We start from the raw sequence: 24897 nt of genomic DNA on the forward strand, positions 1-24897 counted from the left end.
GGAAGAGGTTATTTAACATTCTTAAACACTGTGCGAGGAAGAACATTCTAATGAATTGGATATTAGAAAATCCTCCAGGTCTTGCAGGGGTGGCGCAGACTTGTGATGGAGCCATGTCTCCCAAGATTATCTGATGATTATGGTGCACCATGGAACAGAGCAATTTTATAAGGCATGGCAGCCCTTTCTAAATTACACAGACATGGACCTATCAGTGATACTGATGAGTGTCTTTATATAGCCACAAGGGCCGTATATAGTGGTCCAGTGACCCCGGGGGGGGGAGGAGGCCTAGTAAGTACGAGTATAATAACTGTTGCTCCTATGGATGGGAATTTCGGTGGAGGTGCAGCAAGTGGAGTACTATAACGTAGTGTAATGTAATGTCATTTAGTTTCATTGGATTGTAATTTAATACTATTTCATTTAATTTGAGTTTGTTTTAATTTGGGTTAAGTAAATATGAGATGGTTGCATCTTGAAGAGTAGTAGGCAGTTTATTGTTAATGTTACTCTAGTGTGATATTATTTCAACTTTTCTGTATTTCTGTACTTTTATAACTTTTTCTTTTTTTGGTAAAAGAGTAAACATTTTTCAATTTTTCAATAATAATGTATATTTAAAAAATCTGACACTATGAGACTTCATGGAGCCTGGAAGTCATCACCCACCCATCTTGTATGCTTATAGAAGTGTATAAGATCATGAGAGGCATGGATAGGGTGAATCCACTCAGACAAGGTTGGGGAATCGAGGACAAGAGGGCATCGGTTTAACGTTAGAGGGGAAAGAATAGAAGGGAACCTGAGGGGCAACTTTTTTTTTACTCAGAGGATGGTACACACATGGAATGAGCTGCCAGTGCAAGTGGTTGAGGTGGGTACATTAAACATTTCAAAGATATTTGGACACATACATGAATAGGAAAGGTTTAGAACGATGTGGGACAAGATCTTTCCTGCTCCTCGGATGCTGTGTGACCTGCTGTGCTTTTCCAGCACTACTCTAATCTTGACTCTGATCTCCAGCATCTGCAGTACCCACTTCTGCTTAGAACGATATGGGCCAAGTGCAGGGGAATGGGGTTAGAGTGGATGGAATTTTGGGCCAAAGGGCCTGTCTCCGTGCTGTAGGACTCTATGCTTCTATGACAGCTGTTTACCACTGTGCCATCATCTCTGCTGGGTCTGTCTTGCCAATGGGACAGTAAATATCCAGGAATGGTGATGGTGATGTCTGGGACATTGTCTGTAAGATAGGATCCCATGAGTGTTAGTGTGTCAAGCTATTGCTTGTCTGGTCTGTGAGACAACTCTCCCAATTTTGGCACTAACCCCCAGCTGTTAGTAAGGAAGATTTAGCATGGTTGACAAGGCTGTTTCTGTCGTCGTTGTTTCCAGTGCCTAGGTCGATTCCAGGTTGTCCATCAATTTCATTTCTTTCTTGAGACTTCGTAGTGATTGATACAACTGAGTGTTTGCTAGGTTATTTCAGAAGGCAGTTCAGAGCCAACCACGATCCTGGGGCTCTGAAGTCAAATATAGGTCAGACTAAGTAAGGATGCAGATTTTCTTCCCTGAAGAACATTAATGAACCAGATGAGTTTTTCATGGTTTTTCATAATTCCATCTGCCATGGCGAGATCCTCATTACAAAGGTATCTGGAGTAATAGTCTAGCAATAACACCACCGGACCATCGCCCCTGTCAGGTTGGTTATATATGCCAAGGCCAGCAGAGATTGAGACAGGGCCTGTGTCCCTGCAGTTTGATGATTTTGGTTTGGAAAGGCTTTGTGTGTTTAGCAGGCTAGATGTCCAGCCACTGGTTGCTTCTCAATTTAACGTATGCGGTTGAAAAAGGGGAACTTCTCTTCGGACTGCAGCCTGACTTGGTTCAGGGGAGAAAGGGATTCGTAGAACAATTTCTAACCTATTTAAACAATGTATTCTTTCCACAGCATGACACAACACTCGTAGCACTTCAGATGGCATTGAATGTGTACTCTGGCACCATTCCTTCCTATGCTTCCTGTCACATGTTTGAGCTGTACCAAGAGGATGATGGGTGAGTTCTGTGGGGACTCTGAAACGGTCACTGCTGGCTGTCCCTCCATTGATTTATAACAAGGGTCCACTGGCTTTAACTTTATAAATATCTGTGACATGGTTTAATTCAGGGAAGCAAACTATTTACAATGACCGGAGCTGAAAATGTGTTGCTGGAAAAGCGCAGCAGGTCAGGCAGCATCCAAGGAACAGGAGAATCGACGTTTTCGGGCATAAGCCCTTCTTCAGGAATCCTATTTACAATGACCATTCACTCCAGGTCCACCAGCAAACAATTACAAATGTCCTCTAATCAGTGAGTGGCAAAGTTCTGTTTGTAGAGTTCCTGTGGCCTTTTTCATGTGGTTCTGACTGGTCTCCGCAACATGGTTCTTCCACAAATGGTGGTTTCTCAAACCTTGGGCAATGTTTTCCCAGGACTCCCAGAACTGTATGTCTGTTCCTCAACCATTTCCCAGTTACATGGTCTTCGTCAGAGATTTAATGCTGCCCTATTCGTTATCTTGGGCAGCTCTCACTGCCACTCACCAGTCACATTTCTGCGACTGCTCACGCACTGTCCCTCCGTGCGGCTATGCAGTCTTCCCCTTCAGCACAAGTTCCAGACTCCTCCTCCAATTGGACAAAGACATTGGACTTATCCTGAAAGGGGAGCAGGCCACAAGATTGACCATGCCCACTGCATGACATCCTCCCAAGTTGCTGATCTCTGCTGGCAGGGACCGCAGTCCCCCTGAGGGGATTCCCGACAATGACCAGGCCCCACATTCAGCTCCACTTGCAATTCAACATGGAAGTCCTACTCATCTCCAACACTGTACAATATCTCAACAATGATGGCTGAGTTCTGACGCACACTTTGCTGGCAGCCCTTTCAGAGAAGTGCACCTCTCCGGATTCCTAAACCTTCCTCTTGAATGACTGCTCAAATGGGCAACATAAGTTTGTGGTCTTTTATAAACCTCAAAGCTAATCTCCATCTCGACGTTTTGCTCACAGCCTCAACAGCTCTGCACCTTCACTTGTCATTTCTGAGGCATCAGTTTCAGATACAAGCCCCTGTCAGTGAAGGCTCAGTGTCAGTCATCACCTCCTCCCAGTACTGACCGTCTGATAGTGCGGCACTCCCCCAGTCCTGACTCTCCGACAGTACAGCCCTCCCTCTGAACGACATTGTAAAATACAATTTGACAGTTAACCACTTAAGCCAATTTGATGTCCAGCATCCAAGTCTTTGTCAAAGAAAGGGAAAATAGAGAGAGAGGTTTAGGGGCTTAAATCCAGAACTTGAAAACAACATGGAGTGAGTGGACTTGGAGATACTGAAGGCAATTTGTGTTGTGTCGATATTGCAGTATATATGCAGTATATGTATATAACAGCGCTATAAGTAGAAGAACCATGAATCCCTGTTTTTCTGACTATCCAATGGGTGAGTAGCCAGTGAGGTGTTGGGGCTTGTCAGGAGACAACTTAACTACTGTCACTTGTTAAATCTATTCAGTATTGTCCTTTCTTTCAGTTCCATCAGAGTCATGTTGACCAGACATATTTGTCCCTTCAACCCCCTCCGCCACCACCCCCCCCATTCTTTTCACCTTCTCTATGTGCTTTCTGCAGGTCCTTCACATTGGACATGTACTTCAGGAATGACACTCGTACTGAGCCTCACCTGCTTGTTCTGCCATCCTGCTCTGAGCACTGTCCCTTAGAAACATTTATCCAAAACACCAAAGATCTGATCTCTGACAACCGAGACGAAGAGTGCAAGTTCACCAGTCCAGCTCCCTCAAGTATTCAGACAGGTAATTACTATCACAGCTTTTCTAAATTCACTTATGAGATGTGGACATTGTTATCTGGATATAGTTCATGGCTACTATTATGTATCAGAGGTGGGGGAGATCAGAATTAGACCCAGTGATGCCTATTTTCACGGTTTTGGCAATGAAAATGGATTTGGAATGTAATAGTACCATTTTGCTGCCAGATGCTATATTAGTGAGGATGTTAATGCACACCCCATGAATGTCCGTTGTCAATGATCATCCAATGCCGATTGTGGTGTTGAGTGTCATACTGATACAGGTCGTTCTGCTATAACGCACGTTTCGTTAGTGCTAATTCACTATAACATGATTGACGAATTTGGGACAGTGTTTCTATAGTGCAAAGTTTGAAAGCGTGTATTGGTAATAATGCGATTCCGGCCCCATTACTTTAAATGGTGCTCTAATTATACAATTTTCTTATGACATGGGATTGCAGGAGCAAGGAACTACCGTGTTATAGCAGAACCGACTGCATAACATTGATAGATTGGAGAGGATTGAGGTTCACAAGGAGGAGGTGTTAGCAATTCTGGAAAGTGTGAAAATAGATCTGTCCCCTGAGCCAGATGGGATTTACCTTGGATTCTTTGGGAAGCAAGAGAGAAGATTGGCTTTGATCTTTATGTCATCATTATCTACAGGAATAGTACCAGAAGACTGGAAGATAGCAAATGTCCCCTTGTTCAAGAAGGGGAGTAGAGACTACCCTCGTACTTATAGACCAGTGAGTCTTACTTCAGTTGTGGGTAAAGTGTTGGAAAAGGTTATAAGAGATAGGATTTGTAATCATCTAGAAAGGAATAAGTTGATTAGGGATAATCAACACGGTTTTGTGAAGGGTAGGTCATGCCTCACAAACCTTATTGAGTTCTTTGAGAAGGTGACCAAACAGGTGGATGAGGGTAAAGCGGTTGATGTGGTATATTTGGATTTCAATAAGGTGTTTGATAAGGTTCCCCACGGTAGACTATTGCATAAAATGTGGAGGCATGGGATTGAGGGTGGTTTAGCATTTTGGATCAGAAATTGGCTAGCTGAAAGAAGACAAAGGGTGGTGGTTGATGGGAAATATTCATCCTAGAACTCAGTTACTAGTGGTGTACCGCAGGGCTCTGTGTTGGGGCCACTGCTGTTTGTCATTTTCATGAATGAGGGAAAAGAAGGGTGGGTTAGTAAATTTGCGAATGACACCAAAGTCGGTGGAGTTGTGGATAGTGCTGAAGGATATTATAGGTTACAGATTCCTGAAGAAGGGCTCATGCCCGAAACGTCGATTCTCCTGCTCCTTGGATGCTGCCTGACCTGCGCTTTTCCAGCAACACATTTTCAGCTCTGGTCTCCAGCAACTGCAGTCCTCACTTTCTCCTGTAGGTTACAGATAGCCATGGATAAGCTGCAGAGCTAGGCTGAGAGGTGGCAAATGGAGTTTAATGTGGAAAAGTGTGAGGTGATTCACTTTGGAAGGAGCAACAGGAATAAAGAGTACTGGGCTAATGGGAAGATTCTTGGTAGTGTAGATGAGCCAAGACATCTCTGTGTCCATGTACATAGTTCCCTGAAAATTGCCATGCAGGTTGATAAGATTGTTAAGAAGGTATACGGTGTGTTAGCTTTTATTGGTAGAGGGACTGAGTTTTGGAGCCATGAGGTCATGCTGCAGCTGTACAAAACTCTGGTACAGCCAGTTTTGGAGAATTGCACACAATTCTGGTCACTGCATTATTGGAAGGATGTGGAAGCTTTGGAAAGGGTTCAGAGGAGATTTACTAGGACGTTGCCTGATATGGACAGAAGGTCTCATGAGGAAAGGCTGACGGACTTGAGGCTGTTTTCGTTAGAGAAGAGGGTTGAGGGGTGACTTAATTGAGACATACAAGATAATCAGAGGGTTAGATAGGTTGGACAGTGAGAGCCTTTTTCCTCGGATGGTGATGGCTAGCATGAGGGGACATAGCTTTAAACTGAGGGGTGATAGATATAGGACAGATGTCAGAGGTAGTTTCTTTACTCAGTAGTGGGGGCGTGGAATTCACTGCCTGCAACAGTAGTAGACTCACCAACTTTAAGAGCATTTAAATGGTCATTGGATTAGTATATGGATGAGAATGGAATAGTGTAGGTTAGATAGGCTTCAGATTGGTTCCACAGGTCGGTCCAACACCGAAGGCCAAAGGGCCTGTACTGCATTATAATATTTTATGTAATGCTTTCATCCTGGAGCTCAACTGATCAGCTCTCACCCTCTGAAGCTCTCGCAGCTGAACATAGACGTAGCAAGGAGGAAGACACCACCAACTTTATTATATCACCAGCTTAATGCAGTGTAATTTCTGTTTGATTTCTTCTCACATTGATTCTCCAAGTTATTTAGAATGCAGAGATTTACAGGAAGTAGTGTGCCAATAATTGTGGAGGTCTTGTGACAGTGACTGTACCTTGGGACAGGGGCTCCAGGTTGACATGCTCCCTCGGGATTGCTGGCCCTGGAATGTATATCATGATGTGGTCAAACAAGTTGGTTATCAAACTGTAAATCTTTCCAATACACCTGTGGCAAACAGGTGGAATGAGAGAGTCTCCTGGTCAGCCAGAACTTTACTGCAGTGTAACCACCCCTCCACATCACCCCGCTTGCAGGCACTTAACATGAGCAGGTTTCATCCCTGTTTCAAGGGGCAGTGGCACATTGCCTTACACATCCACAGTCTTTCACAAACACTCTTCTAACATCGAGACCAGACGACTGAACCAAAATCAGATTCCCTATCACTGTATTTGTGACACAGAAAAGTTAAAATAATCAATGATCTTCAAAATTGATTCCAAACCAAAATGAGAAGATAAAATAATGAAAAATCAGTGAGGGTTCTAACACACAATTCTCACTCATTGCATTCTTGCGCATGTATACCTTCCCCCTGCCTGCACTGGTGCACCCACTCACGCGTACACTCTTGCTTAGCCCTCATGCTTGTTCTCACACACGGACTCGCACTCGCACACCAGCTTGTGCTCACAATCTGTCAGGGTGTTTTAGCTGGCTTTAGGTATCCTGCATAAACCAGTTCTCCCTGGAGTGTGTCCATTACCAGATATTTATCTTGGACTGGGAGAATGAGAGAATACAACACACAGAGCAGTCCAAGCTGCCAGAAAGTGCGAGCAGGCAAGGGAGACCACACCCAGACTGAGAGATCAAGGAGCAATTCTCTAACCTGTGCTTCAGTGTGGAACACTGTTTGAGGCATCTGTGTTTCTGCCAAAATTCACAGGGCAAGGAACAATGGTTACAGTGGCTGTACATTCTTCTGGTTCCTCCCAGGCTAATCTGGGGTTAATTCCCAACATCTGCTGGTTTATGTCAAATGTTGTGTAAGGGAGGTCTCTGACACTCTCCAGCTCCAGTCGGATAACCACTTTTGATTCTCTTACCACATGGAAGCAGTCAGAGCGGGCACATGGCTTAACTGAGTTTACAGCATTCCCCATTCTGTCAGGTACCACCAATAACTCAATCCTCACTTTTGCAAGTGTTGTGAATCAGTTGTGCCTTATTTCCTAATGTAAGGATATGGCTTTCCATCAATGTCCAGTGTTGGGATGATAAAACAGTGAGTGTTAACACAGTAACAAGCCATTTGTGGCTCATTTGGTAGCTATCTCACCTCTATGCTGAGTTACAAGATTTTGGATTCATTGCAGGGTTTGATTCTGAAGTTCAAGGCTAACAATCCAGTGCAGCGTCGACTAGATTTCGTAGTGTCTGAGCTACTGAGCGTGTTTGGATCCATGTAAAATTTCTCAGCAAGGTTGTGAAAATGATCAGCAGAGTTACCCTGGCGCTTACTATTTAACCAAAATGTTAATCAAGTTAGACAGCCCCTGGTGGGACACTTCACCCTCATTCAACATCCTAAAACCAGAATATCTGGATATGAGCAAATGACTGTGTTTGCTATTCACAGACTGGATTCTGTGTTTCCACACCTAAGCATGGCTATTAGTTGTCCAGAGAGCGATAGAAATGTAAATCTTGCTTTATGTCCCTTCCCGGTACCTTCATTCTGTGCTGCTCACTGTCCAAGCTACATCAAGTCAAGTGCAGCTTCTTGGAGCCAAATAGCTGACCCCAGTCCACAAACCTCTTGTGTAAAGATTATGTATACAATAAAACCCATGCAGCCATATTAAAATGTGACAGAGCAAGGTGTTCGGTCAGCTGCCTCAGTTACTCCTGAGGATCCCTTTAATGTCAGCAAAGTATCTTTAAGGATTTGTCATGGTCCACTACTTCACTCCACCACCATCAGAGTACATCCGTCAGGTGAGGGATGCAGCTGAGGGTAAAGAGGAGGAGGCAGCTTGTCTCCAACCACTTTATCCTGAAAGAACATCACCATCAAGGTACAATACTAGATAAGAACCGCTCAAATTACCCATTCACAGAACCTTCTGCCTGTATGTCACTTAGTATCAGAGTCTTCACAGCTATGATTTAAAAAAACTTTAAAAATTGAAGCCATCAGAGCATTCCACAACTAATTATTTTTATACAAATTAAAAGCTGGAATCCCAGATTGTACACAAATGTGGTGTATTACCGCAGTGTCTGATGTGTGTATGTTACATCCTACAACATCCTTCAGCGCTGATGGCATCTCACCGTCTTTGTGCAACATCAGCCCACAGTCATCTGGATTCCGATTGAAAGTTACAGTGGAGCCTGAGAAAACAGCCATCATGACTCAGGTGTCAAGGAGCCACTTATTCCACAAACACTGCACAAAATCTGTCAGCCAAGTTGTTTCAGACCTCCCTGTGCTCTTTGACACTGACATTTTCTGATATCCTTCCTGTCAGAGAAATTTGCCCAGTAGGTTAGCCATCACCAAACACAGAGAGCATCTAAATTGCCCATAGTGTTAGGTGAAGGGGTAAATGTAGGGGAATGGGTCTGGGTGGGTTGCTCTTTGGAGGGTCGGTGTGGACTTGTTGGGCCGAATTGCAACATCTAAATTGCAACAGCTCGAAGTGAAATTGACAAACCGTTTATTGTGAGCGATATTGCTGGAGGAGAAAACAGACTAGCTGACACAGAACTGACAGTCTGCACAGAGAATTTGATTTCTCCTCCCAGAGCTGAGGATGAGACCAGTTTTATAGTAATGCTGCACAATGACACTGGTTAAGAAATGGGAAAATACAATGTTTCTGAAAATGGAGTAATTTAATTGCAAGGATGCTAATTCAAAAACAGTTATCAGGTGAATGTCCTGTTCCTTCACACAGTGCAACATCCTGACAGTATCATGGTTCCATTCATCTTCACACGTAGGTGTTAAAGTCTTTTATGGAGTGGTGAGGTGTTTCCATTGTCCTGTGGTGCCTGTCTGTCTGTCCTACTCTTTTTGTGGGGCTTTGGTGTTGCTGGGTTGTGAAACTGCCCCTGAGGGCTTTGAGCCTCTGTCATGTCCATGGGAGCTTGAAAGCGTATTCCGTTGTCTGCGTGCCATCTGACCCAGTTCGTGAGCTGCTTGGGAATTCTGGGTGCCCTGGTACAATTTCTCCAATTTGTTTTTGTGGTCCTATCGTGGGTTAGCAAATCTTTTCCCACACTTCCCAATGCAGCAAGTGGTATGTTGTGGGCTTTCTTCTAAAAAAATTATTTCATGAGGTGTGCGTGTTGCTAGCAAGGCCAGCTTTGTTACCCAACTCTCACTACCCCTTAACTAAGTAGCTTCCTGAGACCTTGGAGTAAAATGTAGGCCAGGCGGGGTAAAGACAGCAAACTTCCCTCCCTGTGAGACATTAGTGAAGCAGATGGGTTTTTACCACAATTAGTGATAGTTTTGTGGTCACCATCATGGAGGCTGATTTTTAGTTCCAGATTTATTAACTGAACTTAAATTCTACCAGCTGCCCTGGTGTGGTTTGACCCATGTCCCAAAACATTAGCCTAGCCCTCTGGATTGCAAATCCAGTGGCATGAGCACAGTCTACCCTGGCCATACCCATTGGCTGCATGTCACCCTGTCGAAGTTCTTTGCAAGTCATGGCACAGCTTTTTTTTTAAACAGAGAAATTTTCTAGAATCCCAACAATGTGGAAACAGGCCCTTCAGCCCAACAGGTCTACACCGACCCTCCGAACAGTATCCCACCCAAACCCATTCCCCACTACTCTACTTTTACCCTGACTACTGCAAGTAACCAACACATCTCCAAGCATTATGGGCAATTTTAGCATGGCCAATTCACCTAACCTGCACATTTTTGGATTGTGGGAGGAAACCCATGCAGACACAGAGGATGTGCATACTCCACACAGATAGTCGCCCGAGGCTGCAATCGAACCTGGGTCCCTAGCGCTGAGAGGCAGCGATGCTAACCACAGCTCATGCAGCTTTCCCTCGTGTGAGCTTGCCATGACTGCAGATCACACTTATCTGCTACCATCTAAATTACTGAATGCTCAGACATCCATTCAGGGATTGAAAAAGCTGTGCCCAGGGTTGACAATTGTGACTGTAAATAATTACTTACACAATATAAAACCATAAGCTACAAGAACAGAATTAGGCCATTTGACCCATCAAGTCTGCTCTGCTTTTGATCATGGTTGATGTGTTCCTCCCCATTCTGCCTTCTCGCCGTAACTTCTGATCACTTTACTAATCAACTATAATAGAGAAGCTTCAAGTGCTTGTACATCCTGCTAAAGATATTTTAAAAGATCTGAATAATTGACACTTTCACTGGCCTGCAATCAATATGAATGACTTAGCTTTTAGTTATTTTAACACACCCTCTTCATTCATTTGTTCTATACAGCAGAGGGTGAATGGACATAACGTTTCATAGCTTAAGTGGAAGGTGGGTAGGAGACATAGCTTTGTTTAGAGGGTTCCTTAAAATTTGTTAGTGCTGGAGGAACGATCACACAAGCGCTTCACAGGAGGCTCCCAAGCACTGGGGATTTCACCTAGACAGGGGACGAAACGTCTGCAACACAAATTCCCAGCTCGGCGAACAGAACCACAACAACAATTTGTTAGTACTCTCCATATCTTCATTAAACTGTCTGTTACATTTGTGGTCTAAAGTCTGAATCAATTGATCAGTGAACTGAGTGATAATGGTGTTAATTTTCATCAGTCTCTGTATCTCATAATCAAAGGGTTTGTGTCTGACTCAATGTGAATTATCACACGGCTGACCAATCACAACCTAAAACTTGTTGAATACCCTGTTACTAAGTCTTTTCTAAGGATTTGGGCATCACTGGGCATGATTGCCTGACTCCAGTTGCCCTTTAGAAGATGGTGGTGAGCTGCCTTCTTGAACCACTGCGGTCCATGTGCTGTAGTTGACTCACAATGCTGTTAGGAAAAGGGTTCCAGGAACCACCAATCCTGCAGGAAAAGCAATATATTGCCAAGTCACGGTGGCAGTTGGCTTGAAGAGGAATGTTTCAGTGTTCCAATGTGTCTGCTGCCCTTGTAGATGGAAGTGGTCATGGATTTGGAAGATATTGTCAAAGGATCTTTGGTGAACTTCTGCAGTCCATCTTGAAGACTACTGGGCATCAGTAGTGTAGCGAGTGGATGTTTGTGGTTGTGATGCCAGTCAAGCAAGGCTGCATTGACCTGGATGGTGTCAAGCTTTGTAACTATCACTGGGGCTGTATCCATCCAGGTAAGTGGGGAGTATTCCACCATACTCCTGACTTGTTTGTGTGTCGAAAATGTTGGATAGCCTCTGGAGAAAGGGAGTCATAAAAGGTGGTGAGGGGGATCTCGGTTTCTATTCTTGCTTTGGGCATTTTTACTGGACATTGCTCCTCATGAGGTTTCACAACCTCACTTCATTGTTGATGAACAAAGAACAATACAGCACAGGAACAGGACCTTCCATCCTCCAAGCCTGAGCTGACACATTTTGCCCTTCCCTACTAAAACTATCATAGACTAAATCCGTACCCCTTTATTCCCTTCCTATTTGTATATTCGTCCAGGTATTTCTTGAATGCTGCTATTGTGTCTGCTTCCACCACCTCCTCTGGCAGTGTGTTCCAGGCACTCACTACCCTCGGTGAAAAATCTCCTTTAAATCCACCGCATCCTGCCACTGACATGAGGCTCACAGGCCTGTCATTTCCAGGATTATTCCTGTTACTCTTCTTCAACAATGGGGCAACATTGACTATTCTCCAGTGCTCTGGGACCTCACCTGTGGCCAAAGAGGACAGAAAGGTGTCTGTCAATGCTCCAGCAATTTGTTCTCTTGCCACCCTCAATATTCTGGGATGTTATCTACCTTAATACTTTTTAAGACACACAACACCTCTTCTTTTTTAAGTAGCAGCTTTGCTTGGAGATTCAACACTCCCTTCCCAGAGATCATCGCTAATCAATTCCTTCTCTTTGGTGAATACCGACACACAGTATTTGTTTAGCATCTCACCTGCCTCCTCTGGTTCCACAGACAGGTTCCCTCCATTGTCCTTGAATGGGTCAACCCTCTCCTTAATCCTGTTTGCTAATGATTTTTTATGACCCCTTTCAGCCCTCATAATTCCTTGTTTAAGTTCTTTCCTACTTTCCTTATATACTTCAAGGGCTTAGTCAGTTCCCATTCTCCAAGATGTCATGTATGCTTCCCTTTTCTTTCTGACTAAAGTCAGAACATCCCTGATCATCCATGGTTCATGTAACTTGCGTTATCTGTCCTTCATTCTCCTAGGAACATGCCACTCCTGAACTCAGCTCACCTGCCATTTGAAATACTACCCCATGTCCAGTGTGGATTCACCCCCAAATCAACATTCTCCAGTTCCTAATATTGTTGTAGTTCACCTTCCCCCAATTTAACACTTTCACCTGAGGACTGCTGTTATCCCTATCCATGAGTAACTTAAAACTCTCAGTATTATGGTCACCACTCCTGAAATACTCCCCCACTGAAACTTCATTCACCTGGCCAGGCTCATTTCCCAAAACCAGGTCCAGAATAACCTCTTCTTCGGGGAGAAAGTGAGGACTGCAGATGCTGGAAACCAGATTCTGGATTAGTGGTGCTGGAAGAGCACAGCATCCAAGGAGCTTCGAAATCGGCATTTCGGGCAAAAGCCCTTCATCAGGAATAAAGGCAGTGAGCCTGAAGCATGGCCCTACCTCCTGCAAAAATGCCATCCCATATTCCCAATTCCTTCGCCTCCGCCGGATCTGCTCCCAGGAGGACCAGTTCCACCATAGAACACACCAGATGGCCTCCTTCTTTAGAGACCGCAATTTCCCTTCCCACGTGGTTAAAGATGCCGTCCAACGCATCTCGTCTACATCCTGCACCTCCGCCCTCAGACCCCACCCCTCCAACCGTAACAAGGACAGAACGCCCCTGGTGCTCACCTTCCACCCTACCAACCTTCGCATAAACCAAATCATCCACCGACATTTCCACCACCTCCAAACAGAACCCACCACCAGGGATATATTTCCCTCCCCACCCCTTTCCGCCTTCCGCAAAGACCGTTCCCTCCATGACTACCTGGTCAGGTCCACGCCCCCCTAAACCCACCCCCCAATCCTCGCACCTTCCCCCAGCCACTGCAGGAACTGTAAAATCTGCGCCCACACCTCTATCCAAGGCCCTAAAGGAGCCTTCCACATCCATCAAAGTTTTATTTGCACATCCACTAATATCATTTATTGTATCCGTTGCTCCTGATGCAGTCTCCTCTACATTGGGGAGACTAGGCACCTCCTAGCAGAGCGCTTTAGGGAACATCTCTGGGGCACCCGCACCAATCAACCACACCGCCCCGTGGCCCAACATTTCAACTCCCCCCTCCCACTCTGCCGAGGACATGGAGGTCCTGGGCCTCCTTCACCGCCGCTCCCTCACAACCAGACGCCTGGAGGAAGAACGCCTTATCTTCCACCTCGGAACACTTCAACGCCAGGGCATCAATGTGGACTTCAACAGTTTCCTCATTTCCCCTTCCCCCACCTCACCCTAGTTCTAAACTTCCAGCTCAGCACTGTCCCCATGACTTGTCCGGACTTGTCCTACCTGCTCTCCTTTTCCACCTATCCACTCCACCCTCTCCTTCCTGACCTATCACCTTCATCCCCTCCCCCACTCACCCATTGTACTCTATGCTACTTTCTCCCCACTCCCACCCTCCTCTAGCTTATCTCTCCACGCTTCAGGCTCACTGCCTTTATTTCTGATGAAGGGCTTTTGCCCGAAACGTCGATTTCGAAGCTCCTTGGATGCTGCCTGAACTGCTGTGCTCTTCCAGCAACACTAATCCAGAATCCCAGGAGGACCAGTTCCAATACCGTACAACCCAGATGGCCTCCTTCTTCAAAGACCGCAATTTCCCCTCAGAATGTGGTTGATGATGCTCTCCACTGCATCTCCTCCATTTCCCACTCCTCCGCCCTTGAGCCCCGCCCCTCCAATTGCCACCAGGACAGAACCCCACTGGTCCTCACCTACCACCCCACCAACCTCCATATACATCGCATCATCTGTCGTCATTTCCGCCACCTCCAAACGGACCCCACCAGTAGGGATATATTTCCCTCCCCTATCAGCGTTCTGAAAAGACCACTCCCTCCGTGACACCCTCTTCAGGTCCACACCCTCCCACCAACCCAACCTCCACTCCCGGCACCTTCCCCTGCAACCACAAGAAATGCAAAACTTGCGCCCACACCTCCCCCCTTACTTCCCTCCAAGGTCCCAAGGGATCCTTCCATATCCGCCACAAATTCACCTGCACCTCCACACACATCACTTACTGCATCTGCTGCACACGATGTGGCCTCCTCTACATTGGGGAGACAGGCCGCCTACTTGCAGAACGTTTCAGAGAACACCTCTGGGATACCCGGACCAACCAACCCAACCTCCCACTCCGCCAAGGACATGCAGGTCCTTGGCCTCCTCCATCGCCAGACCATGGCAACACGATGCCTGGAGGAAGAGCGCCTCATCTTCCGCCTAGGAACCCTCCAACCACAAGGGATGAACTCAGATTTCTCCAGTTTCCTCATTTCCCCTCCCCCCACCTTGTCTCAGTCAAACCCCTCAAACTCAGCACCGCCTTCCTAACCTGCAATCTTCTTCCTGACCTCACCGCTCCCACCCCCACTCCGGCCTATAACCCTCACCTTAACCTCCTTCCACCTATCGCATTCCCAACGCCCCTCCCCCAAGTCCCTCCTCCCTACCTTTTATCTTAGCCTGCTTGGCACACCTTCCTCATTCCTGAAGAAGGGCTCATGCCCAAAACATTGATTCTCCTCCTTGGATGCTGCCTGACCTGTTGCGCTTTTCCAGCAACACATTATCAGCCCAGAATAACCTCTTCCCTGGTGGAACTGTTTACATCCTGTGAGAAAGGACTACAGATCGGAGGCGAAGAATGTGGTGCTGGAAAAGCACAGCATCAGAGGAGCAGGAAAATCGATGCTTAGGGCAATAACCTCTTCATCAGGAATGAAGGGGTGGCCCAAGGGGGCTAAGAGATAAATGGGAAGGGGGTGGGACTGGGAGGGGTAAGATAGCTGAGAATGCGATAGGTAGATGGAGGTGAAGATGAAGGTGATAGATTAGAGGGGCGGGTGGAGTGGATAGGTGGGAAGGGAGATGGACAGGTAGGTCAGATCAAAATGGCAGTGGGCCCCAGCTATGCCTGTCTCTTTGTCGGGTACGTGGAACAGTCCATCTTCAGCAACTAGACTGGCACCATTCCCCACTTTCCCTCCACTACTTCGGCTTATAATTATGCGTTTCCAACAACACTCTCTTCGACAAGTTTTGCCCCATCCAAGCTCCTAGCATGAAGTGAGTCCCAGTCAATATAGGGGAAGTTAAAATAACCCACCACAACAACCTTGCTGTTTTTGCATCTTTCCAAAATCTGTCTACATATTCTGTCCTATCTCTTCTGCTGGCTGTTGGCAGGCCTGTAGTATACCCTTAGCAGTGTGGTTTCACCTATTCCTGAGTTCTATCTATGTTGCCTCACTGTATCCTCTGATGTATCCTCCCCCAGTACAGTTATGAGATACTCCTTTACCAATAATGCAACTTCCCCCCCCCCATCCCTTTTACCTCCCTTTGTATCACACCTGAAACATCTGAATCCTGGGGCATTCAGCTGCCACTCCTGTCCCTCTTTCAGCCAAGTCTCCGTAATCGCAATAATGTCCAAGTAGTTCCAAGCACGAACCAAAACTCTGAGTTCATCTACCTTGGCTATTAAACTTCTCACATTGAAACATGTGCATTTAAGACCATCTCCCCTGCTCTTTTCAGCAGTGTTTCTCTGCCTATTCTTCATCAAGAGTGTGGTACTGGAAAAACACATCAGGTCAGGCAGCATCCGAGGAGCAGAAGAATTGATGTTTCGGGCATAAGCCCGTCATCAGGGAGTCCTCACTTTCTCCTATACTTAGTCATGTTTGCCTTGGTTTCTACTTCCCCCTCAATTTCTGCATCTATTGCCCTACCCTTCTGGTTCCCAACACCCTGCCACAGTGGTTTAAATACTTCTTTGCAGTCCAGTCACAGTTGTCAGCTGTAGCTGTCAATTAGTACAAGATCCTAACAATGATGATGTGATATGCTGCTTCAGGGACTCGGATGAAGAATAGATATTGGCTATGCTGCTGGACTGATCCCTCCAGTTGAGTCATAGAGTCATAGAGATGTACAGCATGGAAACAGACCCTTCGGTCGATGCCAACCAGATATCCCAACCCAATCTAGACTCACCTGCCAGTACTCGGCCCATGTCCCTCAAAACCCTTCCTGCCTTTTAAATGTTGCAATCGTACCAGCCTCCACCACTTCCTCTGGCAGCTCATTCCATACACGTTCCACCCTCTGCATGCAAATCTGCTGTTGGATGTCCAATGGGGCCAGGGGTTCTTTTACACTAACTAGGGAGGTCAGCAGGCGTCTGAAAGACAATGATTACTCTCTGAAACGTTGAGCTGGTTCTGAATGTTTAAAAACCTCCCTTATGGTCTGTCTGTTTTGCAGAGAGGATTGTGATTGCAGTATTGTCCGTCTGCCTGCTATTGCTGATCTTGATGCTGATTGCCCTGTACTGCTTCTGGAAGCGGAAGACTCACCATCACAGAGTTCCTTCCAATAGCGAGGAGCTGGCCTGACAGTCAATGGCATTGCTGCCACACCATAGCTTGGAGGAAGATTGACTGATTTAACCACTTCCTTGCTAAATTATCAGACTTCTAATTACTGACTGGAAAGGGCAAGCTTGCTTTGAATTGAGTGTTTTGTACTTAGCTAAGAAATTTGTTTTGTTTTATTATTATCATTGAGGTTGTGGGGTACATTCCTTATTTTTGTAATCGGTGATTGGACCAACCCTACCCTTGACTCCAATGCCATCCCCCACCTGCTTCACTCTTTGTTGCTGACCCACACTTTGAGTGGGGAGCCTTATGTGGTACTGGCTGCCACAGGATGTTACTTTCATACCTTCTGTCCTCTCTGCCATAAAGATTGCCTATTTTCACCTCTCTAACATTGTCTTTCTCTGTCTTTGTCTTAGTTTTTTTGGTTGCAATATCCCCTCACCTAATGCCTTTAACATTACCAGCTCCATCTATGCTGATGCACTTCTGTGTGACACTAGGGTCCACTAATGCTTTGAATTTACAGTTTCTCATCCCTTTGTATGCACCACTTAATGGCATCTTTCCCCTTCCTATGTGTGTAACTTTCTCAAGCTCAATAACCCCCAAAAATCTCAACTCTCCATTTCTTACTTTGTCCCTTTGAGTATCCTCCCAGTTGGGGTCATGTTTTCAAACACCAAGACTCCACGTTTTGAAATTTCCTTCTAAATGTCTCCTCCTGAAAAAGCATCACTTGGACTAATATTTGATCCCTCCTTGTAAAACTTCCTCTGGCTGAGGTCTCCCTCAGGACACTGGAGTTGGACTTTAACTTTGGATGTGCTATGTGCTGTGTAAGTGGCGATTATTAGACCTGCAGTGAGCTTCACTGTGGATCTCAAAAGTACTCCTCCAACAAGCCTCTGAGGTGGCTGCACTGAAGGGTTGTTTGGACATGACATTGCTAACAGATTGTAGCTTGACTTGACACAATTAACAATGGCCATAATTTTAATTTTGCGAAACAAGGAAACTGACAATATATTGGGAAAACATGTTTGAGCAGTAAGCAAAAAATGAGCTGAAAAAAATTAGCTCCTTGTTTATGATCCCATAACATGAACATTTTTATCAAACTACAGCATTAGCAGTTGCTTTCTGTACTTTTCCCTTCGTGCCATTTTATTTGAGTATCTTTGAGGACTCTTGGTCACTTGGGAAGAGCCTGCCCTGACACCAATGACTAGCCCTGTTTCCACTATGCACGACCTTGTGGGAAACCAGCCCCTGCTGGGATCCTACCTTATGTTATATGAAAGGAGCATGTTGGAATGACACTGTCACTGTAAGATTGCAGCAGTGTGGCAATGCAATGCAATACTCTCGAACTGAAGTCCGAACTCCAGACTGTCTTGTTCAGCACTCAAAGAACAAAGAAAGTGACAGCACAGGAACAGGCCCTTCAACCTTCCAAGCTGCGCTGATCCAGATCCTCGATCTAAACCTGTTGCCTATTTTCTAAGGGTCTATATCCTTCTGCTCCCTGCCCATTCATTTATCTGTCTAGATACATCTTAAATGACATATCGTGTCTGTCTCTACCACCTCCACTAGTGACGCATTCCAGGCACCCGCACCCCTCTGAGTAAAGAACTTTCCACGCATATCTCCCCTAAACTTTTCCCCTCTCGCATTGAACTCGTGACCCCTAGTAATTCCCCATTCTGGGAGAAAGCTTCCTGCTATCCACCCTGTCTATACCTCACATGATTTTGTAGACCTCAATCATGTCCCCCCTCAACCTCCATCTTTCTAATGAAAATAATGCTAATCTACTCAACCTCTCTTCATAGCTCGTGCCCTCCATACCATACAACATCCTGTTGAACCTCCTTTCCTCTGTCTCCAAAGTAGTCACATCCTTTTGGTAATGTGGTGACCAGAACTGTACACCGTATTCCAAATGTGGCTGAACTAAAGTCCTAAACAACTGTAACATGACTTGCCAATCCTTGTACACACTACCCCGTCTGATGAAGGAAAGCATACCATATGCCTTCTTGACCACTCTATTGACCTGCGTTGCCATCTTCAGGGAACAATGGACCTGAACACCCAGATCTGTCTGTACACTAATTCTCCCCAGGACTTTTCCAGTTACCATATAGTTCACTCTTGAATTGGATCTTCCAAAATGCATCACCAAGCAATTGCCCGGATTGAACTCCATCTACCATTTCTCCGCCCAACTCTCCAATCCACCTATATTCTGCTGTATTCTCTGACAGTCCCCTTCACTATCTGCTACTCCACTAATCTTAGTGTCATCTGCAAACTTGCTAATCAGATCACCTATACCTTCCTCTAGATCTTTTATGTATATCACAAACAACAATGGTCCCAACACAGATCCCTGAGGAACACCACTGGTCACAGTTCTCCATTTTGAGAAACTCCCTTCCATTACTACATTCTGTCTCTTGTTGTCCAGCCAGTTCTTTATCCATCTAGGTAGTACACCCTGGACCCCATGCGACTTCACTTTCTCCATCAGCCTACCATGGAGAACCTTATCAAATGCCTTACTGAATTCCATTTATATGACACCTACAGTCCTTCCCTCATCAATCAACTTGGTCACTTCCTCAAAGAATTCTATTAAGTTTGTAAGACATGACCTTCCCCGCACAAAACCACGCTGCTTATAAACCCATTTTCTTCCAAATGTAAATAGATCCTATCCCTCCATATTTTCTCTAGCAGCTTCGATACCACTGGTGTCAGGCTCACAGGTCTGTAATTATCTGGATTATCCCTACTAACTTTCTTAAGCAAGGGGACAACATTAGTAATTCTCCAGTCCTCTGGGACCTCACTGTGTTCAAGGATGCCACAAAGATATCTGTTTAGGCTCCATCTATTTCCCCTCTCATTTCCCTCAGTAACTTGGGATAGATCCCATCCGAACGGGACTTGTCCAACTTAATGGCTTTTAAAACGCCCAACACTTCCTCCCTCCTTATGCCGACTTGACCGAGAGTAATCAAACATTGGGCGGCACGGTGGTACAGTGGTTAGCACTGCTGCCTCACAGCGCCAGAGACCCGGGTTCAATTCCCGCCTCAGGCGACTGACTGTGTGGAGTTTGCACGTTCTCCCCGTGTCTGCGTGGGTTTCCTCCGGGTGCTCCGGTTTCCTCCCACACTCCAAAGATGTGCAGGTCAGGTGGATTGGCCATGCTAAATTGCCCGTAGTCTTAGGTAAGGGTTAGATGTAGGGGTATGGGTGGGTTGCGCTTCGGCGGGGCGGTGTGGACTTGTTGGGCCGAAGGGCCTGTTTCCACACTGTAAGTAATCTAATCTAATCTAATCTCTCCCTAACCTCAACATCTGTCATGTCCTTCTCCTCAGTGAATACCAATGCAAAGTATTCATTAAGAATCTCACCCGTTTTCTCTGACTCTACGCATAACCTCCCTCCTCTGTCCTTGAGTGGGCCAACCTTTTCCCTAGTTACCTTCTTGCTCCTTATATATGAATAAAAAGCTTTAGGATTTTCCTTAACCCTGTTTGCTAAAGATATTTCATGACCCCTTTTCGCCCTCTTAATTCAGATTGGTCCTACGTTCCCAGTATTCTTCCAAAGCTTCGTCTGTCTTCAGTCACCTCGACTTCATACATGCTTCCTTTTTCCTCCTAGCTGGTCTGTCAGCTATTCCTGGTTGGCCAGTGGATTAATCTGCTCCATATAGTGTGCCTGAGTGCTTGGTGCTCTGTCACTGTTCCATCTCAGAACAAGTTCTCCAGTATTAACAGTTCATTGTTTATCTTAGTTTCTCTGCTGTCACCTTTCTGTAGTTGTATTCTTGCCACTGTGCCTCAGTCAGATGTTGTAAAAGGCCACATTGTTGTTCTCAATCATGTTCCATGTCATAACACTAGCTGATTTATTAAACAAAGAGTAGTTGGTCCATTAAAAAGATGTATTTTAATAACTAAAATAATTAATGGGATCTCAATAAGACCATAAGATGCAGAGGAGAAGTAGGACATTTAGCTTAATGAGACTACACTACTGTTCAATGAGATCATCTGATAATCAAAGTTTGGGAGAAGATTTGTAGCTCGGGCGCTCATTGTTGTGGTTCTGTTCACTGAGCTGGGAATTTGTGTTGCAGACGTTTCGTCCCCTGTCTAGGTGACATCCTCAGTGCTTGGGAGCCTCCTGTGAAGCGCTTCTGTGATCTTTCCTCCGGCATTTGTAGTGATTTGTTTCTGCTGCTTCCGGTTGTCAGTTCCAGCTGTCCGTTGCAGTGGCCGGTATATTGGGTCCAGGTCGATGTGTTTATTGATTGAATCTGTGGATGAGTGCCATGCCTCTAGGAATTCCCTAGAGCCACTGCAGCGGACAGCTGGAACTGACAACCGGAAGCGGCAGAGACAAATCACTATAAATGCTGGAGGAAACATCACAGAAGCGCTTCACAGGAGGCTCCCAAGCACTGAGGATATCACCTAGACAGGGGACAAAACGTCTGCAACACAAATTCCCAGCTCGGCGAACAGAACCACAACAACAGATCATCTGATAATTCTCAAATCCACTTTCCTGCCTTTTCCTCTCACCTTGATTCCTTTACTGATGAAAAGTCTATCTCAACTGTGAATATACTTAACAATCCAACTTCACAGCTGTCTGTGGTAAAGAATTCCTCAGATTCTTTTGAGGAAAGAAATCCCTCCTTATCTTTAATGTGTGACCCCTTTATGCTGAAAATCTTCCAGAAGAGAAAAAGAAAATCCGCACCTACCTTGCCACCTCCCCTGAGCATCTTATGTTTCAATAAGGTCATTCTTCTAAATTTCAACATGTACAGGCCCAACTTACTCAATGTCTCCTCTTAAGAAAGTCCCTCCATTTTCAGTATCCACCTACTGAGTCTTCTCTGGAATGCCTCCATTGCTGATATATCTCTCTTCAGATAAGGGGACCAAAACTGTTTACTATTCACTGGTCAGACCAGCTGTGGGCTGACTCATACCTTGTATAGTTTTAGCTAAACCTCCCTATTTTTGTACTTCATTCACTTTGAAATAAAGGTTTGCCCTCCTTCATTACATACAGAGAAACCATTACCTCTGTCAGTGAGTTCAGAACAACTGACAGAATCTCAGAATTAAAGCTAAGCTTTCCACCATGAAGTACATTTACTCAGGGAGAGGAGTAACTCTCCACCACCCCCCCCCCCCCCCCCCCCAAACAGCTGTTGATGCATATGTCAATTAGACCTTTCAGAACTGTAATCGATAGATTTTTATTGGGTGATGTTATCAAGGGGGTAATGGTGAGTCAGCAGAGTTCAGGTACAAATTAGCCATGAAGTTCCAAGTGGCCTGTTTCTGCACCACAGTTAAAGATTTTAATCGCACAAATCATTCCCATTTGTAATTTACTGTTCCTCCTTGAATGTGCTGTCACATCTTTAACTCCATAGTTGAACATATCCACTGGCTTTACACTGTGTCCACAGCAAGAAAGAGTCCTAAGTCAGAAATTACATGCTCTGTGACTGACCAAGGTAAACTATACTTCACCATCCTTCTCAGCAGCCTTTCATAAATTGACCACATTTTCACTCATACTCTCTGACCCCATGGATGGATACACCCGCCTGATTCTATTCACACCTATCTAGTCATATCTAGTCAACTGCTTTTGAAACCTTCACCAAAAATCTTTGCTAGCTTGACTATTCAAGTGCATCACAGGTTTCAGCTCATCTAAATCTGCTGTTCCAGCTCACACCCATCCTGTGCTCCCAGTCCAGCAAAATCGCTATCAAAAAAAAATTGCATCCTTGTGTTATCGGATCAGCATAAATACCTATACAAAGCATTAGGGTTTAAGGAATAAAAGAATGACGAGAGTAAGATTAAGGCCAATCAACGATAGTAGTGGGAAGTTGTGTGTGGAGTCAGAGGAGATAGGGGAAGCACCTAATAAATACTTTTCGACAGTATTCACTCTAGAAAATGACAACATTGTCGAGAATACTGAGATACAGGCTACTAGACTAGATGGGATTGAGGTTCACAAGGAAGAGGTATTAAAAATCCTGCAGAGTGTGAAAATAGATAAGTCCCCTGGGCCGGATGGGATTTATCCTAGGATCCTCTGGGAAGCCAGGGAGGAGATTGCCGAGCCTTTGACATTGATCTTTAAATCGTCATTGTCTACAGGAATAGTGCCAGAAGACTGGAGGATAGCAAATGTGGTTCCCCTGTCCAAGAAGGGTAGTAGAGACAACCCTGGTAATTATAGACCAGTGAGCCTTACTTCAGTTGTTGGTAAAGTGTTGGAAAAGGTTATAAGAGATAGGATTTATAATCATCTAGAAAAGAATAATTTGATTAGGGATAGTCAGCACGGTTTTGTGAAGGGTAGGTCGTGCCTCACAAACCTTATTGAGTTCTTTGAGAAGGTGACCAAACAGGTAGATGAGAGTAAACCGGGTTGATGTGGTGTATATGGATTTCAGCAAGTCGTTCGATCAGGTTTCCCACAGTAGTCTATTGTACAAAATGTGGAGGAATGGGATTGCGGGAGATATAGCAGTTTGGATCAGTAATTGGCTTGCTGAAAGAAGACAGAGGGTGGTGGTTGATGGGAAATGTTCATCCTGGAGTCCAGTTACCAGTGGTGTACTGCAAGGGTCAGTGTTGGGTCCACTGCTGTTTGTCATTTTATAAACGACCTGGAGGAGGGTGTAGAAGGGTGGGTTAGTAAATTTGCAGATGACACTAAGGTCGGTGGAGTTGTGGATAGTGATGTAGGTTACAGAGAGATCTAGATAAGCTGCAGAGCTGGGCTGAGAGGTGGCAAATGGAGTTTAATGCGGACAAGTGTGAGGTGATTCACTTTGGTCGGAGTAATCGGAATGCAAAAGGGCTAATGGTAAGATTCTTGGTAGTGTAGATGAGATCTCGGTGTCCAGGTACACAGATCCTTGAAAGTTGCCACCCAGGTTGACAGCGTTGTTAAGAAGGCATACAGTGTTTTAGCTTTTATTAATAGAGGAGGGATCGAGTTCCGGAATCATGAGGTTATGCTGCAGCTGTACAAAACTCTGGTGCGGCTGCACTTGGAGTATTGTGTACGGTTCTGGTCACCCATTATAAGAAGGATATGGAAGCTTTGGAAAGGGTGCAGAGGAGATTTACCAGGATGTTGCCTGGTATGGAGGGGAGGTCTTATGAGGAAAGGCTGAGGGACTTGAGGCTGTTTTCGTTAGAGAGAAGAAGGTTGAGAGGTAGAGACATATAAGATAATCAGAGGGTTAGATAGGCTGGACAGGGAGAGCCTTTTTCCAAGTATGGTGACAGCGAGCACGAGGGGGCATAGCTTTAAATTGAGGGGTGATAGATATAGGACAGATGTCAGAGGTAGTTTCTTTACTCCGAGAGTAGTGAGGGTATGGAATGCTTTGCCTGCAACGGTAGTAGATTTGACAACTTTGAGTCGTCATTGGACAAGCATATGTTTCCACACTGTACATGGAATAGTGTAGGTTAGATGGGCTTCAGATTAGTATGACAGGTCAGTGCAACATCGCAGTCCAAAGGGCCTGTACTGCGCTGTAATGTTCTATGTTCTAAAATCCCATTTCATGCTAATCTCATCCAGTCCCACGAGCCCCATCACTATTTTACCAGCTCAAGGGTTTTTCTTAAATTATCCAGCTCCCTTTGTCTTACTGTTGACTGTTCTAGTCTAAACTCTTGAGATTTCCTCTCTAAACCTCTGGACCTTGCAAATTTGCAACCTTTCTCCATACGTT

General features: G+C 45.3%; 1 protein-coding gene across 4 annotated transcripts in view; it reads left to right on the top strand.

Annotated features, from left to right (window-relative positions):
- The window catches only part of LOC140493467 (lysosomal acid phosphatase-like), a 129208-nt gene that overhangs the window by 91235 nt on the left and 13076 nt on the right, over window positions 1-24897 (top strand). For 2 of the 4 annotated variants that reach the window (XM_072591927.1, XM_072591928.1), the window contains exons 9-10: window positions 1961-2067; window positions 3690-3874. In XM_072591927.1, the coding sequence (XP_072448028.1) occupies window positions 1961-2067; window positions 3690-3874 (292 nt within the window). Of the gene's footprint in view, window positions 1-1960; window positions 2068-3689; window positions 3875-7603; window positions 7645-16959; window positions 21464-24897 lie in introns of those variants that run through there. The other 2 variants (XM_072591926.1, XM_072591929.1) reach the window with 2 other exon arrangements.

This window comes from Chiloscyllium punctatum, chromosome 22, assembly GCF_047496795.1.
Source record: "Chiloscyllium punctatum isolate Juve2018m chromosome 22, sChiPun1.3, whole genome shotgun sequence".
Classification (NCBI taxonomy): domain Eukaryota; kingdom Metazoa; phylum Chordata; class Chondrichthyes; order Orectolobiformes; family Hemiscylliidae; genus Chiloscyllium; species Chiloscyllium punctatum.